At 40.7% G+C, this 18,546-nt stretch overlaps 2 protein-coding genes across 7 annotated transcripts in view; both read left to right on the top strand.

Annotated features, from left to right (window-relative positions):
- The window catches only part of DAB1 (DAB adaptor protein 1), a 656,563-nt gene extending 649,348 nt beyond the window's left edge, over nucleotides 1-7,215 (top strand). For all 6 annotated transcript variants that reach the window (XM_081196886.1, XM_081196887.1, XM_081196888.1 and 3 more), the window contains one exon: nucleotides 3,802-7,215. The gene's annotated coding sequence lies outside the window, so the exon portion shown is untranslated. The remainder of the gene's footprint in view (nucleotides 1-3,801) is intronic.
- A 4,893-nt stretch (nucleotides 7,216-12,108) lies between these two features.
- C8B (complement C8 beta chain) overlaps nucleotides 12,109-18,546 on the top strand; it is a 34,293-nt gene continuing 27,855 nt past the window's right edge. Inside the window, exons 1-2 of the mRNA XM_081195766.1 lie at nucleotides 12,109-12,305; nucleotides 16,869-17,025. Of these exons, the coding sequence (XP_081051892.1) occupies nucleotides 12,214-12,305; nucleotides 16,869-17,025 (249 nt within the window). The 5' untranslated portion in view covers nucleotides 12,109-12,213. The remainder of the gene's footprint in view (nucleotides 12,306-16,868; nucleotides 17,026-18,546) is intronic.

The raw sequence follows: 18,546 nt of genomic DNA, 5'->3' as shown, positions 1-18,546 counted from the left end.
GTACTGTAAATGAGCTCATCATAGGGACGGGATAACCAAGCAAAGCACAATTAGAGGCTTGTTTTTCATCATGAAGCCCAGTGCAAAGGAGAACTTTAAAAACACACAGTGTTTTTATACATAGCAGCTGTTATTAATGAATACATAAAGCAAGGGTCCCTTCACCATAAGGAAGCAGAACAGCCCTGCGCCTACCCCTCCACTGTTGGATCTGGCTCTCTAAAGAAGCCTAGCTTGTAGTATAAAAGATACATTACAATCTTGACTGAGGTGCTACTCCTTTGGGATTCCTTGACCTTCTTTCTCTGCAGCAGAGTCTCAACACAGGGCTTTCCTTCTGACTGGATGATCAGGAAGCAGAAGACTTATTTTCTGAAATGCATCAGCTGAGATTCTACTTTCTGTTCAGCCAGCCAGAAAGAAAACACTCTGCTTAAAATCTACATAGGAGCGCAGAGGTCAAAGCAGCCTTGGGAGAATTGCAAGTTTAAGTTCATAATGCATCTTTTATGCCAGCCTTACATACATCAGTAAGAAAAATTCTGCCCATCACCTTGTCTGGTTGGCTTCCACTAGCAAAAAGGGATGGTCTCTGTTAAGATAATAAAGAATACAGGGACAATAGTAAAGGATATAAGGTGTTTGGTAATACTTTTAGCTTGAAGAAAAGGTCCAGAATGGTAGTTCTCTTAGAAAAATAATAATGGGAGCAAACAGTACTATTAGTTGTAAAGCTAAGCTACATAAAGGCTATTTGCAGTGCTGGATTTACATATAAGCTAAGCTAGCTTAGGGCCCCACTCTCTGGGGGCCCCCAAAAATTTTTAAAGGAAAATATACTTAATTGTATTTCAGTTCAACAATTACTTTGATAAAATACATATTTTGTTATGTGCAAATGACTTTAGATACCTATTAGGTCCATAAATTACCATATAGCATATATTCAACAGAAAAAACTGCGACAATTTGTTGTTGACAAAGGACAGCTGGACATATTACCTTCAGTAGCTTAGGGCCTCATCAAACCAAAATCCGGCCCTGGCTATTTGTGATCATTTTTAAGCTGAAGCCTTAGCAGTGACTTAGAGGATAATTTTGATAGCTAAGAAATGGGAATTGAGGTGCAACAATCTTGTTAAAAATGTGTTTTTTTGCAAAGGCTATAAAGAAGATAAAAAAGCCAGTTCTATGGAATAATTTTTGAAGGCCATTAAAAAAAATGTATCTATACCCTGTTAACTAGTGTCTGTAGGACAAAGCTACATTGAGTTGGTTAACATTAAAGGGTCTTACAGATTTAATATTAAGTGTCATTTTGTGTGGTGGAGAGATTTATATATTTATTTACCTTTGTGGTATAATTTGTTGGCTATCTTGGTACTGCTTTTCAGTGTCCAGTTCATGACAATTGACCCAGGAAAGGGCCCTCTCTCTTATCTTGGCATTATTTATTATTTACATATTCTTTCCTGTCCCTTCTAATTTACTTCTCATGCACCTCTGGTACTATAAGGTGATAAACGGCTTTTTAATTTACTTTGTTCAACCATGTGCATTTGCTATTCACTGCTAAAGATATGATCCAAAGTACACTGACAACAGATAGCTGGATCCTTTCTGAAACTTCAAGGCCATTATTCTAAGGATAAAGTGAGGATTACACCAGAGCAGAGTGAAAGGTCCCATCAAAATTTATGAAGCCTAGAGGCCAAATTGTCTTTCTTTCAAGTACTATTGTATTGTAAACTAGCCAGAATTGTATCTGTCTGTGGTCTATGCAGCAGCAATCTATGTAAGCATAATCTTTGAAGTGTCCCCAAATTTGGAATAGAATTGTTATTATTTCTTGCATACTGGGGTAAATATGATGATGGACATAATGTTCATTATGTGTGCAATAAGACCTGATTTGAAATGCTTAGATTCTCTGCATAGGTGCTACAGATTCATGGGCCAAGATCAAACATCACAATAGTAGATGTGATGGGACTTCCCTTTACTCCCTTCTGAGGCCCCCTCCACCCCCAACTTTGTGCCCTGTTGAGGGTCCCCTAGCCTCCACAGCAGATTATTTAGGGGTGGTGGGAGCTTGGGGGAGGGGGAGAGGAAGTGGAAATCCCATTTGCCTGAGCAAAAATCCATTGCCCAAGTGGACTGACCTTGTTGGATATCACCCATAAAGACAAGATATGGTATGCTTACCTTTACCCTTCTTCTTGAGAAGTGAATATTTTGTGGGTTGGAATGCAAAATATGCTGCTGTTACATGCTCCAACTCATTCATTTTTTACTTGCAAGCCCTGCAAACAGAGTTCCATAATATAATTCAGAATTTTAAATTAGTCATTTACAAAGAAAAATAACCTGCATTTTTTTAGACCAACACCACCACTCCATTTGGAAATAACCCGTCACAGTATACTTTTGTCAAGACCAACCCAAATGTCACAAAGTTGTGAGCAAGCTTTCAAGTTTTCCAGAATTTTCATCACTTGCATGTGCCCATTGCTGGACTCGACAAGGAGGGAGCATAGGTCCTACAGTACTGCTCCACACCAGGATTTCATAGTGGGGCAAAATCCTGATGTCAATTTACTAGGGCGATTTATAGAAATGTTTAGATCCTTTAGGAAGCTCTATAGCCAAACTTGCCAGTGCTTGCAATGTGTTTATTACATGGTAGTTCTGCTGATATATCTGGCTGGTATCACTAACTTAACATTTATTTGGATTTTGAATTTGTATAATATCATGGAATGCTAAGGTGACATATGGCGCATTGGGCTTCTTGTTAGCTCATCACCAATCATTGTTTTGCTATTTTTAGCCATTATTATTTTAATCAAACCTACACTGACTTTGGAGTGAAGCCTTCCTGCATCTCATTGCTAGAATGCGCCAACAGAAAAGTTCATAGTAGAAGATGTGAAATATTTAACTGGAGTACAGGAAAACGATTTGTCATTATTCCTCTGAACTAAAACTGCATGTTTATAAGCTGAATGATGTCCTTGCTCTCAGCAGGATTGAATTTGCCTCATCCACCCACCTTCTTGGACTTGATAGAGACTCAAGCTGTTTTCTCCCAGGGGGAAAGGACAGCTAGTCATTTGAGCAGGAGTGTGTCATGGGAGGGGACATTCCAGTATTTAAAGTTACACTGCCACCCCCTTCTCCCTCATTTTGTCTTGCCCCTCTATAGTGGGCTTTGCCGAGCCACTTTTGGGGTGGGGTGTTGAGAAGTTTAGAGGGAGCCCCTGGTTGGGACTTAGGACTCCCTGTTTTTATCTACTTCGCACTGTAGGGTATCTTGTGGTGATTTGGTTAACTTGGCTGTTTGGCATCAGTGCTGGCAGGTAAGAAGAGATAAGATGTCACTGCCACCCTGAGGCATTATGGTGGTAATAGGCACTCGTGAGTCATCATCCATAGTCTGAGGTTTATTGGTACTTGAAAGAATGTTAAGGATATGGTTTGCACATCATGATGAATGCCCCACAGGAAGAGTCAGGTGTGCAGGTTGGGTTTCACATACCCAAGGCTTGCTCAGCAAAAAGGGAGACTTTTCTCCCAGTCCTTGGCTCCCAGTCCTGGGACTCACAATGCAATGGGTTCTTAATAAACAATGTGGAATTGCTGATTCCTTTTATATTATTACTGCCTTTTCAAACACCATCATAATTCAAAAATGCTATTTCTTTAGCATTTTTATTCTACTCACCTACTCCCTTGAAATCTGCTGCTTAGATACAAATGACTAGAATTGTCTCTATTCACATTTCTTTCTATTGTTCCCAGGAAAGAGAGCCTCTCTATGCCCAGATCAACAGACCTAAGAAATAGCGTTGACCCACGCTTGTGGTGCTTCAAGACTCAAACAGAAAACTACAGCCTTGACAGGCCTTTGGCTCCCACATTTTCTTGCAGTTGATCTCATCTAATAAAGGATAATCACCTCACTGCATCAGTTCAACAAGCAAAATGTTTTGGCAACCAGTGGCAACTCTCTATGGCAGAACATGACACTTTTGTTTTGTTCCACAGTTCTGATATCCAAGCAAAACCTTTCCTCAAGTTTCAACTATCCAGCATATCCCACCACGCCTTGTCACTTTTTTGCCATTTCCAGTGCACCACATTATGGAAGTAATCAGTTCAAATCTGTTAAAGGACTGCTAATCATTTAATAATATAAAAAAGCAGGAAAAAAATCATGAATTCTACAGCCATTGAGCTCTGTGGCTGCACATTTTGATGATATGGTGACTTTTTATCACCATATTAGACTGATCTGGCTGTATTCCCCACCACCACCGCCCAATACTACTCCATAATGGCATATTTGAAGGTGTGTGTGTGTGGGGGGGGACAAAGTATTTGAGTGTTCCATTCTATCCCCTTTTCTTACAGACAGGTGACAGACTCTAGCAGCAAAACGCCTCCTGTGAAAATTATCCTTAACTTGAAACCATGGATTGCCATTCTGCTGATTATCCATCTTGATTGGGAAACGTTGCCAAATGGACCTTTTGAAATTACAGTACATCAAAGAGATGAAATGCTGCTTTTTTGTTTTGAATACTTCTGCTGTGGGTAGAAAAGGACATCAAATATTTTGATGAAGAAAAAGAAGAAGAAAAAGACTTAACAGTGTTATTTCCTAGGGGACTCTTAAAACAAAGACCAGTAAAGGAATATTTTTTATTTCTTTGATATCTTGCTGCTGTAATGCTATGCAGACAAGTGTTTTTCTTCTCTGTGTGCCATTTTTGAAGAGAGAGAGAGAAAAAAAATTGTTTGCCAAATACTTCCAGTATGCTTTCTGGATTTGATTGGGATGGACTTTATTAACCAAGATGAAGATGGCATGAATTTTGAAACTGATTCTGTGATCAAATTGTTCATCTTTATCACTTTTTGTACATCAGAAAAATTCAAATGGGATTTTTATTTTATAACTTGAAATTAAAAAGGAAAAAAAAACTTACCATAAAACTCTTTAAATGTTTAAGGGGAAATGGCTTTAAGGAGTTTGAATGAAATTTGCCAGGTTCTTTTTGTAAATATAAAATGTTATGAGAATTCTTTTAATAATGCCATGACACTGTAGAGAAGGTAGCAAATGGCAGTACTTTGGAAGCGTGGAAACCCCCAGTCTGTGGCTCTTGCATCTCGTATGGTTTCCCCCCCCCACACACACATGCTTATAATAAAGTGCATTTCCCAGCAGTAATTAGGTTGTCAGCAACTAGTAAAGTTGATGGGTAACACATGATTTATTTTCTTGCTTTTATGACACAAATAATTACTACATACTGTACATTTTCAAGGGAAAAAGTACATTCCATAGCCATTTCATAGCTAGAAAATAAAAATTCAAAACTGTTTACACACAAATCAGAAACAACTTTTTAAAAATTCTCTTTTTTAAACATTTATGTAAGAAAAGTGCAGTGTTTGGTTCCTATCCTTAGCACATAATTTGCATAAAGAATCTATATATTTTTGGCCTACAGAGAATTGTTATACAGGTCAAACGTGTTTTCCTGAAGTTCCTATGCAGATCACAATATATTGAATTTTAGTGGTTTAGCACTAAAAAAAAAAGTTAATGAACCCAAATGAGGAATTGCTTAATGGGTTATGCAGATTTTTGTTTTTAGATCATAACACCAAGGTTTCTGTGTATTTTTCCATTGATTTGTGTAGGCCTGGAGTTGTATATTTCCATATGTTTGAATGGTTTAATGAAAGCATTTTACACACACAGCTGAAAGCTGAACAGGATGGTGATTTGGTGGTGCTGGCAACTAAATTTCCTAATTCCAGCCAGTAACTGTGAAATATATACTGAATGTGTGCTTTGCCAGTGAGTGAATGATACACTAGATGTTGATAGGCTCAGTATCAAAGAAGTGAGATCTGATGCACTGTTCCTGTCATTTCTCCTCTCTATTCTAATTGTCAGGATCTCTGTGGCAAACTCACATCAAACAAAAGATGCAAAAAAAAATATTCCCAGTAGGATTTAAAATGTGTGGGATTCTATATTTTCAGTTCAACCAAGTGAATGAAAACATTTTCCTATTAGATAATCTTCCAATTATTGATTTTAATAGAAAATGCTACATTCTTCCTTAGCAGCAAAGCTATTTGCAGGGTTGCCAAACATCCGGAATTCCCCGGTGAAAATAGCATTGGGGGGGAATTATGGGAAATTGGTAAAATGTCTAAGATTGAGGATGATTGCCGGAAAAAAGTTCAACTTTTGTATACTGAATTTTGCTTCCATAAATATGGCAACCCTACTATTTACCATTTTTGTGTTGGGATATTGGATTAGAAGAAGGTGACATTGCAGTTCTTCATAAAACTTTGGAGTAGGTTGTGGTCTCATTAGCTTTTCAGTTAATGACCAAAGCGTTCACATCATAGTTTGGAGATTTCTGTAACCATACGACTCTGAAGAACCTTCCCAGTTTATGTAACAAATACTACACAGTAGCTATAAAAGAGAATCAAGTTTGAATATCAAAATCAGAACTCACAAAGAAATTTGCTCCATGTAAACATTTGGTTGTGGGTTTTTTGGGGGGTGGGGTTGAAACAAGAGACTCCATAGCTACCCTGTTCCACCATCAGAAGATTCATTTTTTGCCATAGCCTAGAAGAGAGAGAATATCGGAGCCTACACTGTACCATTTGATAGATACATAATAGGTTCAGGGGAGTCAACAAGCTTTCCCCATCCTGCTCTTCACTAGCACTAAATTTGTCACTTTAAATTTTAAACCAGGGAATCCCACTCACCATCCTGTACTGTCTTGATTCCAACCATGTCATTAAAAAATATTTTGATAGATCGTAGTCATTCAACTGTCTGACAAAACCTATGATCAAATAATGTACTGGGCACCTTCGTTGCAAAGATGTTTACTCTCTACCTTTATTCATTTTGATTTCTGCATTCCGACACGTATTTTTTTAATAAAGAAAAGAAAGATAAAAATGACTGTTTTTTTGCAGCACATTTCTAGATCTACTTTAACTTTACCTCAGAGGAAAAACCATTTGTTGAACATCTTTTTTTCACCCTTAACTTTATGTGTAATGCATTCAGCAGAAAAAACCAACAAATTTTTAGAAATTTTCCATTAATTTCTGTAACACACCATGTAATACTGTTACAAATAAAAACATTTAAAATCATAAGCATTATTTGCTCTCATTCTTTTGCAGGCTGAATGTGATAGACAAAATATAAAGTTGACCACTTGTCCATTCCTGACTATAGTCCCAATACCATAAAACTGTACTTTTGTAAATATAACATTTGCAGGTTGTGGTGAACTGCTAGTATGTTGTGTTCTTCCACTTGGATCTTGCACTGTGTTCACAAGCCTTTTTCAATGAGTAAAGACACATTCATATACTTAAAAAAATAAAATAGGATTCTGCCTGAAACCCCAGAGAGCCACCTGTCAGTCAGTGTCAACAATATTGACCTTGATGGGCCAACAGTCTGACTTTCTATAAGACAACTTCCTTTGTTCCTCTAATTCTGCTGATGATCACTGTCCTGAGACAATGTAGGTCAGAGATAGTCAGGTGCCTTCCAGATGCTGTTGGACTACAACTTCCATCAGCCCCAGCCAACCTGTTGGCTACCTCCAGGGTAGGCTATCTGTGCAAGCCATAGTTTAAAAAACAATTGGGCTTGCCTAAAACAACATGCAAAGCACAAAGGCATCCGATTGGGCCTAAGTTTTGATATATTTTTACTTCTAATTTTTGCCTCTTCTTGCTTAGAAGTAACTAGGTAATTCTGAGATTATATCTCAATGGGGCCTGTAGGTTTAAAATAAATGTGTGTTCAGGAAGATGCAATTTTACCCCCTCTGGTTGTAAACAGAATTGGTTATAAATATATACATCATATGACCTCTCTCTTATCTGTGAGGCAGTGAGAAATAACACAAGATACCCTGTTGAGATTTTCCAATTCCCTCCAGAAGCATTACCTATCTCCTTTTGAAATTATTCTGCTGCAGGAAAGGGATATCAGGCTCATTAATGAAACAACTGTCCAGCAATTAGCTTTTCCCAGTTCCAAATAGTCTTATCTCCATGGAAATGTTTGCCTTGCAGCCCATCTATCAAGCTCAAAAAGTTTTATCAGAAAGCTAATAAAACAAATGATGTACTCAAAAGCCATGCCTCTTTGAGGCATTATTAGCAGCAAAATATCTCTCCTTATAAATTGCTATCTCCATAATCCGATTTCATAGCTCTCTTAGACCCAACAACATTTCAGTGCATTCATGTTTCCAAAAGGGTACCCCAGTCAAAAGTTTTAAAAGGAGGGGAAAGCCTGTAAACAGTTGGCGGAAAGAACAGTGTTCATACTGAGTATGTTCCTAACAATTAAGACAATGTGGTACTGTGGTGAACAGTTAGTACGGTAAGTGTCAGTTATGCATCAATCCTGGATCTCTAGGTGGTGTTGAATGAGTCCTTTATCCAAGTTAAGGTAAAGGTAAAGGGGCCCCTGACCATTAGGTCCAGTCGTGACCGATTCTGGGGTTGCGGCGCTCATCTCGCTTTATTGGCCGAGGGAGCCGGCGTACAGCTTCTGGGTCATGTGGCCAGCATGGCTAACCAGAGCAGCACACAGAAACACCGTTTACCTTCCCACCGGAGCGGTACCTATTTATCTACTTGCACTTTGATGTGCTTTCGAACTGCTAGGTTGGCAGGAGCAGGGACCGAGCAACGGGAGCTCACCCTGTCGCGGGGATTTGAACCGCCGACATTCTGATTGGCAAGTCCTAGGCTCTGTGGTTTAACCCACAGCGCCACCCGCGTCCCTTCTTTATCCAAGTTCCTTTATGTCAAATAAGAGTAATGACTTACTATGGTCAGTATGAAAATAAAGAAAGCAATTTTGCCAGTGGTTGAAGCCAGCAGAAACTTTAATAGCAACTGAAATTTCAAATACAGTGGTACCTCGTGTTACCTATATAATCCATTCCGGAGGTCCGTTCGTAACTGGAAACCATTCGTAACATGAAGTGTGCTTTCGCTAAGGGCACCTCCAGAGCGTGACTTCCGCTCGCATCCCAGGGCAAAGGTCACAACAAGGGGGCATCTACCTCTGGGTTAGCAGAGCACGTAACCCGCAGCATTCATAAGGGGGGGGGCGGTACGTAACACGAGGTACCACTGTGCTTGAATATTTCATACTACTTGATGGAATAAACCACCAGGGGTCTAGTGTAGGAGTGGCTAACCATTTTTTGACTCGAGCACTACATTCACCCGTGGCCAACCTTTTCAGGGCAGCATGACAACAGTGGATGTTAGCAAATTAGCATTGCTGATTCTGTACTGGGTTATAGCGAATATCTCTGAAAGTTTGATATTACCTGTTCTGTGATCTGGCATGCAAGTTAATATTAAGACTTTCTTTTCTGACCATTAATTTGAATCAAGACTGAATAATATATTAGTCTTCACAGTCTGGTTGCCACTCTTGCATGTACAAAGATGTACCCAGTTATGTCTGCTAGGTGTCTCATTTATGATACTTTTGAACCAAAATACAGTGGTACCTTGGTTTACAACCATAATCCATTCCGGAGGTCCGTTTGTAAACCAAAACCAGTTGTAACCCAAGGTGTGCTTTCACCAACGGGGCCTCCCAAAAAATTTGTTCGTAACCAAAAAAAAAAAAAGTTGTAATCCAAAAAAAGGTTGCAAACTGGGACACACACTTCTGGCTTTGACGTATTTGTAATCCAAAACGTATGCAAACCAAGGTACCACTGTATCTAATACGATTGCTAACTTTCTGTGTAAATTTTCATTCTAACATATATCTGGTTAACACTGCAGAACAATAAATAAAAGTATTTTGGAAAAACAACAGATTATAAATTATATTTCCCTATTTAGTAATTGGGTGCTATTGTTTCTAAACTACACTCACTATAGGTCAACGTTCTGCATTGTCTTTTTACAAAATATACAACATTTTCTGTATCTATAATCTCAGGTGATACTGTTTGCCTTCTGTGCAAACAGTGATCCACAAACTTTCCAGTAAATGGCATTTTATCTGTGCACTAATGATTAACAGTGAAATTGATCACATCAAAGGTCAAGTCACTGCTAGAAACATCTTTGTTAGTCATGGGACCAATGGGACTTGAAGCTGACAAAACCTTTGGACAGCCTGAACCATCTTTCTTAATTGTTAGTCTTCATTGAATACCGATGAAGGGGAAAGGTTATCGGTTAGGCCATCTGCTGAGAATCCAGTTGGCAGAACTCAGGCTTACCTGAGCACTTCCCATAATAAGTCGGCTGATATGGCACAAGTTCTCTGTTAAATGGTTGTTGCTAAGTTGCTTGTTGTAAAGAAATGATGTTGCACTAAAACAATTCTATTTTTTTAGCTTTGTGTTTGAATGGGACTTATAAATGTATAAGGGATGTATGTTGTAGTAATTCATGTCTTTTAGATTTCATGATAGTAATTAGAATACAGTGGTACCTCTGGATGAAAACAGGATCCGTTCCGGAGCCCCGTTCGCATCCTGAAGCAAACGCAACCCATGTCTGTGCGTCTGCACGTGCCACAATTTGCTGCGCATGCACGTGATGTCATTTTGAGCGTCTGCGCGAGTGGCGAAACCCGGAAGTAATGCATTCTGTTACTTCCGGGTTGCCACGGAGCGCAAGCCAAAAACGCTCAACCCAAAGCTACTTGAACCCGAGGTATGACTGTACCTGAAGAATTTGTGCCAAACAAGTTAAAGTGTGTAGAAGCTGCCCTCCAGGTCTCCTCATGGAGAATGTCTGAAAACAGGGCCCTTTTAGTGGTAGCACTGCAAATAGAATTCTATAATGTTATTCCCCCAGTTTTGTTTTCTGGTTTCCCCCCCCCAATTGGCTTATGGTTTGTTTTATCAATTCTTCTGGGGGTTTTTAATGGCGTTGTATTGTATCAGATTGTTAGCTGCCTTGAAAGTTTGTAAAAACGTACAAATGAATTTACACATAAATCAACATAACCTCCTTAGAAATTTGATGTACTAACGGCCATCGAAGATAAGATTGTGCTCAACTCATTATTTAAAGGAGCCCGTGACTCTATTTATAATTGGTAGGAAAAAGAAGCAATTGCTGGTGGTTGAGGTCTGGCACAAGCATTCAACTACAATTAAATCAGTACAGTCCTTGTTATCTGTGGAATTCCCACCTGCTTATGACTGCCAGATCCATATCATGGGTAGTGAAAATATTCCTTTAACCAAGCATCAGACTGTAAGCAGTTGTGTCTAGTTGTAGACACTGGCTCTTCTTTTCATGACCCTTGCTTTTATTCTGATGGGGAGTGGTTATAGCTGCAGAATATGATCTGCAGTGTATTATTCAAGATGTGGCTGCCATGAGATAAAAAGCTACAATTAAAAATGTGTGTGTGTGTGTGTGTGTGTAACCCTAAAGCATTTATCGATCTTGACCAGTATCTCCTATACTTTTAGCAGATGGTTTAGTTTTCCTCCAGAATCAAAGAAGTCTCTGTGTTTTAACTCATTGTGATTGATTATTTCAGGATGAAAACAGAAAAGTAGTAACTGGGCTTTGAGGGCGATAATGATTTCCTATTCAAATCTTTTCTAAATTAAGATTTTAAATACTTTACTAGTGAAATCCTATACTTACCTGAGACTAAGCACCATTAAATACAAAGAATTGTAATGTTAATCCACAAATGGGAAGCCAATTATAGGTAGAAGTTAACAGGGGTTGCAGTCCCCTGCTGTGCCTCCTTACTCTGTAGTAAGTCCCACTGTGTGTCCAATAAGGCATGTTACACCAAGGTTACTATGCACAGAATTCCAGTTTTAAATCTCCATAACTAGCTATAGGATTGCAGCCTTAGATTTATCAAAGACAGGCCAGTAAACGGGTCCTGAGCTGTGCTTCATGTCTCCGAATTTCTCCAACAGTTTTCCAGCGGCCCAGTAGAAGGCTCTGTCCAACCAGTAAACTTTGTTAAATTTGTCGGAAGGTAGCTTATCTTTTGTTTGCCTGCTGGGAAACAGCTACTAATCCACTTTGCTCGCCCCACTGTTTTCAAACACAGTAGCAAACGGAATTAGTAAAGAAACCTGCTATAGATTTCCCACAGTACTTTAAAACATGAGTGCAGCATCTATACTCTTTTGTTCTTGGCTGACCAGAGTTTTCGTGATCTGTGCAAGCATAAGCTTCTTAAATTTGCATTGCTCCAGGTAAGTGAATATTGTTTTTCAAACCAATATCAGTATGGTAACGTGATAGATAGTGACATTTAATGGTAACCTTCTGTTCTGATATTTGTGTGGTACATAGAAAGTGCCTCTTGAGCTATTTCTGGATTAGTAGCAAAGTTTTACCAAAGGAGGACCATATTGAACTGAACATGTTGCAAAGTGACATGCATTTGAACAAGCCTGATCGCTTGGAGACTCCAAAGTATGTGAAATGGTGCTCTGATATTCAGTAACATCTTTCTCCCTGTGGCTGTCTTGCCTAGTCGTGTCTAAAATTTAAGATTTGGGGGGTGGGGGATGGGGAATGAATATTGTATATGCCAACTTGTCACTTCCACTTTTTCACATACTCCACTTCATATGGGTGATACCTTCTGTTTCCATGCTGTCAACCACATATCTTCCAACACTTATCCAATGAAATAGGGGTGTCCTATTCCATACCCTACAGCATTTCTCCCAGGACATTCTGGGATCAAATCTGGAACCAGGACAGCTTCTGCAAATCCCGGACTGCCCCTGGAAAACAGGGACACTTGGAAGGTCTGCAACCATTAATCCTTCACCTTCCATTACAGGAGCTGTGCTGCTGTTTATAAGTTTATCCCACTGTTCTTATATAACATTTAAAGGCCTGCAACACTAGAGCTGATTCTGTGGGAAAGGTCCATGTGGCTGTAGGCCTTTAAATATGACACTGATGCCTATAGGATAAACACATGGACATGGTTCTTCCACAGTGCTAGTGTAATACTTAAAGAATATTCACTCTGGGTTTCTTAGGTATTGTCGCCTGCCCTTCTCAGAGGCATGCCACTAAAGGGCCACCTTTGACTTCTTCCTTCCTTCTCCTCTAGCAGCCAAGCAAACTCTGCATCCTTTACTACATTTCCCAGAGTTGCCTTTTCCTGTACATCTACGTCTATCAGGAAGTCATCTGGAAGACGACTATAACTTCTTTCCTACTAACACCCTCTTCCGCAAAATCTTCCCTTTAAAAAAAAAAAACCACACACACTAAATTCATATTTTTCACCTATTGTTTGATCATGTAATTCTGTTTCCCTACATGTTAACCTCAGGCACTTCATCCTTACTTTTAAAGCCCTCCACCTCTCCTACACTGCTGCCCCATTGTAACATCGTCAGACCGTCATTATGTATAATCTCTTCTCCCATCAACCCCTTTTGTCATCTTATTCTGCAGAATTGCACTCTATGCCAGGAACAGCCACCCCTTGCTACTTAACTGCTTTTTGTTCCTAATATTAATAATAGCACTCATTTATTTTAATATGACAAAAAGTGTTAAGCAGATGTCAGGTAGGTATATTGTGTTTCACTTTCGATCAGACCCTTCAATGCCTGATTAAGTTGTAAGCAGTACAATTAAGAGAAGTATCAATTATTTCCTTAACTGGGCAAGCAATTGGAATATATCATGGCGGTGTAAAATGTACACTTACGTCATGTAAATCTACTTGTTGCAAACCTGCATCTGCTAAAAGAAATTGTTGAAGCCAGTGGCATTCCCATCTTAATTATTTCTGCATTGTTTATTTCTCTTCATCTTTCTAGAAAATAGCACTTGTCTTTGTTCTCTATTTCTGGCTTGCTGTTGTTGTTGTTGTTCAAATTACTCCTCGAAGCAGAATTTACACCCTGCTCTGGGTGTTTAACCCACCATAATCAAGGTGGATGGAAGCTTTTATTAACTGCCAGTGAAAAATTAATTATCATTTTAATTTCTTTTGTAATTAAAGTTTGATTACATTCCCAAAGACTTTCAGAAAATTGATTGTAGGAAGTAATAGTTGCGACAACAAGGCATGCTTATTGCTCCAGAAAAAATTATAAATAAGACTCATGGATCTGTGTGTTAAGGATGGCAAAACACTGCCACTCCCCGCCATGTTTTGTATTCCTTGGAAAATACAATGAGACCTATTTGAAGGTGTCTTTGAAACAGGCGCATCTTGCCTCCCTAGTCCTAAGGGAGCTCATTAAAACAGGACTGCACAATTTGCAGGCCCCCCAAGCCAAATGCTGCATCCTTCTGCCAAGCAGTTGACACTCCCCCTCCCATTTTTCCAACCCTAGAAGGCAGCAGTAGAACAGGCTTAACAATCCTTGGGACTGAATATGGCTTGGTGGACCACACAGTTTTCAGACTAGCAGTAAAATACGTTATATGTCATTCTGGAAAATGGAGGAGGAGGAGGAGGAGGAAGAGGGCAGCGATAAGTGTTCTAGCAAGCATAACTTGGAGGGCAGTCTTTTAGGACTCCAATTCTAAAATGCAGGATGAGACACTTAGGACTTCATGCGGAGTCTCCCAGGTTCAGAAGATCAACTTATGGAGGATGATTGAGTGGCGGGGGCACAGCTAGTGCGCAAATCCTTACTGCCTCTTCTTTTCTATATATTATTATTATTATGTTTTGGTCCGGATGTTTCTGATATAGAACATCTGAAGAGGCATACTCAACCCTGAAAATGATCACTAAATAGATTTCTTTTTGCTGGTGATATCAGGAGGTTTTCTAGTATTATTTCATGTCATTTGTGCAGTCAAAGGCTTTACACCACATGCACACAGAGAAACTTATCAGGTTTTTATTAATAGCCTTGTCTGAGAAAAAAGGGCTTAACATTTGACTCATAATGTTTTACATGGAGGTAACAATCGTCAGTGTGTCAAATTGAAATATGAAGTATTCTCTCTGTTTCGTGGGAAACCGTTGATGGGTTGTGTAATATACAAGGAAAAGAATAGATTCCTATCAGGTATTGTATTAGTTACAGAAAGTGAATTGGTTGTGTGTATACATTTGTTTTACCTTCCTCCATTTGTACTGATACATATAGATTAAAACCTATAAAATCCCTTCATATGTTAAAGAGGCAGAATGGAAACCCGGCCATTTGTGACTACTCTGTGTCCCATCTCTGTCTCATATGCATGTCAGAGTGAAGGCATGAAAGATTCCCACAAATTGTCCATGTTCAAGCTGCAGCCAGGCTATAAGGCAGGCATGGTTGACCTGTTGCCCTCCTGATGTTGCCAAACTACAATACTCATCATCCCTAATCACTGGCCATGCTGGCTGAGGGTGGTGGGAGTTGTAGTCCAGCAGCATTTGAAGGGCACAGGCTAGCCACTGCTCCCCACCGATTTCCAGTCTCAAGCATTAATACTTCTGAATACCAGTTTGATGTCATCTGCAAATTTGATGAGCATGCCCTCAAGTTGTTGATAAAGATGCTGAACAGCTATAGGCCCAGGACCACAGATGTCAGGTCTAGAGGACCCTGGATGCCAGGGCACCCACAATTTTTAATTTTTAATTTTGCTTAGCTCTCACAACATGGGGTTCCAACATGACTTCCAGTTTCTACTAGAGACCTGATACGACCTCCCAGAGGAGGTCAGAGGCCCTGCCAGGCCTCCAAACCCGATTTCCAGTACAAACCAGAAGTCACATCAAAGGACTCATGAGGCCTCAGATGTGACCTCCAAGGCTCTGCAAGGTCTTAAAAGCAATGTCAGAGGCCCTGCCAGGCCTCCGAATGCGACTTCCAGTCGAAACCAGAAGTCGCATCGGAGGTCTTGCGAGGCCTTGGGTGTAACCTTTGAGACCCTGCGAGGCCTCAGAAGTGCCGCTGAGCCACCGACACAATGTGTCATCAATATGTCACAACGTCATGATGGCACGTTATGTCATGGGCTCCACTGGGTACCCATAACCTGGGTTCCATGTCAGCACCCCTGCCCAGGACAGAAAGAACCCTGTAGCACCCTACTTGTCGTCACTTTTTTCCAAAATGATGAGGAACCATTAATGAGCACTCTTTGGGTTCGGTCAGTCAACCAGCTACAAATCCACCTATCAGTTACCTAATCTAGTGAGAACGATATACTTGTGGGGGAGCAGGAAGGGTGGAGGGAGGACCACTATTTCAATACAGTGAATAAGCTCTGAATATCAAGCTTCTGTGACATCGTAGCAATTCAGCCAATAGCTAGGAAGGGACTTCAAAGTGGCAGGTTAAATTCAGCCTGGGCTTATTAGATTTTGTCTCACCATTTACTGAGTATCAGTGAGTTTTGGTCAATTGGCATCACCTCAAGCTGAGATGCAACATCAACTCTGGGTACTATCTATACACCCATTAGTACTGGGCACTGAGGTTGTATATTGACTGTTTTCAACAATAAATGCCCCTCAGTGGTATGCTGATGGGCATGCAGTGGTCCATGCAGAGTTCTGCATCACACATCCTTAGTAATCACACAAGAATTCCATTATGTGGGATTTCGCTCGTGCAGCAATTACAATACTTGAGTTGGTTGTGCAACTTGAATTTTGCACAAGGCAGAGTGGCAAAACTGTTGTGTACTTTAATTGGACACCTCGTTTCTCTTTCTGTGAATGGGAAGTGCTCTAAACTGGTGCCCAGGTGGGTGCTGGCATTAAGAAATAGGAGACAGATTGACATGCGCCCTAATGAAAAAATAGCTTTCCCTCTATTAAAATGCAGTGGAGAAAAAGACAGTTCTCTTCAACTATATGGAGCTGATACCAATGTGACCAAAGGCAGATGGCGCCGGTCTCCCAGCAACCCACCACAGCCCATCGATTGTACACTTTCCAGCTGGTCATCATGGAGCACTTGCGATCCTTGCCAGAGGAAAAGGGTGAGTGTCTTTGTGATCTGTTTGTGTGGTATTTCAATGTATTGCAATGAGAAGCTTGTAAAGTGGCTGATTAATTCAAATCAAAATGGCTCACTTTCAACTCCATGTCTCTATTACACATCGTTTCCTTGGGTCCTCATTTTTCAGAGCAGAGCACTGAAAAATGCCCACTTGTGCCTTGTGGGTGGCCTTTTGTGTTCTCATATCTATACATAGACATGTCAGGAAAAAGCAGCAATGCAAAAGCCAGCTGCAGGTGGCTGGAATGCAAAACAGGATGTTGATGTCTGCAACTATACTAGTGGAGAAAGGGGGCAGTCCTTTCTCTCTTCTGAGCACCGGATGTTAGCTCAGAGTGTCATCTGACCTGTGCTGGAAGTGCAGGGGTGGAGCAGTGACTCTACTGCCGGAGTCTGGAGGGTACAGACACGTTTTCTCTGTACTGCTGAACGACAGGAATAAAAGACATGTAAAAGGACTCCTGTCTGTCTTTCTTTCCCCCTCCCTGGGGAGTGCAGGGAGGGAGAGGAGGAGGAGGGTGTGTTCTCCTCACGTTTGAGGAAGATCGCCGATTTACGACCTTGCCTGCCGGGAGACGCAGACGGAAGGTCAACAAGGATTCCAGCTGAATGCCTGGAGTGAGGCCAGTTTACCTCTGACCCCAGCTGGAATCCTGACAACTGGTAGCAGTCCCGGTGGTTCTGATCCATGGAAATCTGCATGAGAGGTGGATGGATCGTTTGCCATCCTCTGCTCAAAGAAGATAACGTCTGCGTGCAGCCAGAAGCTGAACAGACGGCTGGACTCCGTTTTTCCAAGCAACGGAGCTCAAGGTATGCTGCATTTCGGGCTAAAAGTGTGAACGCAGATTGATTTATTCTCTGGTTCACGGGAGCTGCGTTTGGGAAAAACAACAGCTCTGAGAGAAGAGGCCTGCAGTTTGGCAGCTCAGCCTGCATTCCAGAAATTCTTGTGGTTGATAAGCTTTCGTGGAAAGTTACTGGCAAAGGGGCTGGACTATGAGGCTGAGCCTGGGAAAAGCAAAACAAAACCATGGAGTGTTTTGGCTACAAACTTACGAGCTCTTGGAGGGGACTTTCCATAGCAGCCAGTGTTTAGCTGCCAGGTGCCAGGAGCGTAAACAACTTGCAGTTTGCCTGCCAGAGAAGGCAGAAAACAACTGTTGGATTTTAGAGCTTACTTGAGAGTGTGAGCTGAAGGCTTGGATTCAAAATGGATGTCAAGAAGGGGGGAGACTTGGCTTGTCCATCTCCCCTGACCAGAGACAGTTATTCATCATGGTCTGGATGGGTAACTACCTCAGAAGGGGTGAGCCAAGATGATGCTGGCCAAGTTCCTAAGAGCTCATCGAAAGCTGAGGAGAGCTTTGACCCCAGATGGGGGAGTGAAGGAACTGTTGCTGTTGGAACTGTTGCTGTTCCTGTTCAAGATGCAATGGATGTTGCTGACAGGGGGAGGGAGGAACAGAGTTCTGAGTCCCCCACTGCTGAAGCTACTGAG

This window comes from Podarcis bocagei (assembly GCF_964188305.1).
Source record: "Podarcis bocagei genome assembly, chromosome: 5".
Lineage (NCBI taxonomy): Eukaryota > Metazoa > Chordata > Lepidosauria > Squamata > Lacertidae > Podarcis > Podarcis bocagei.
This window is presented reverse-complemented; position numbering and strand designations above follow the sequence as displayed.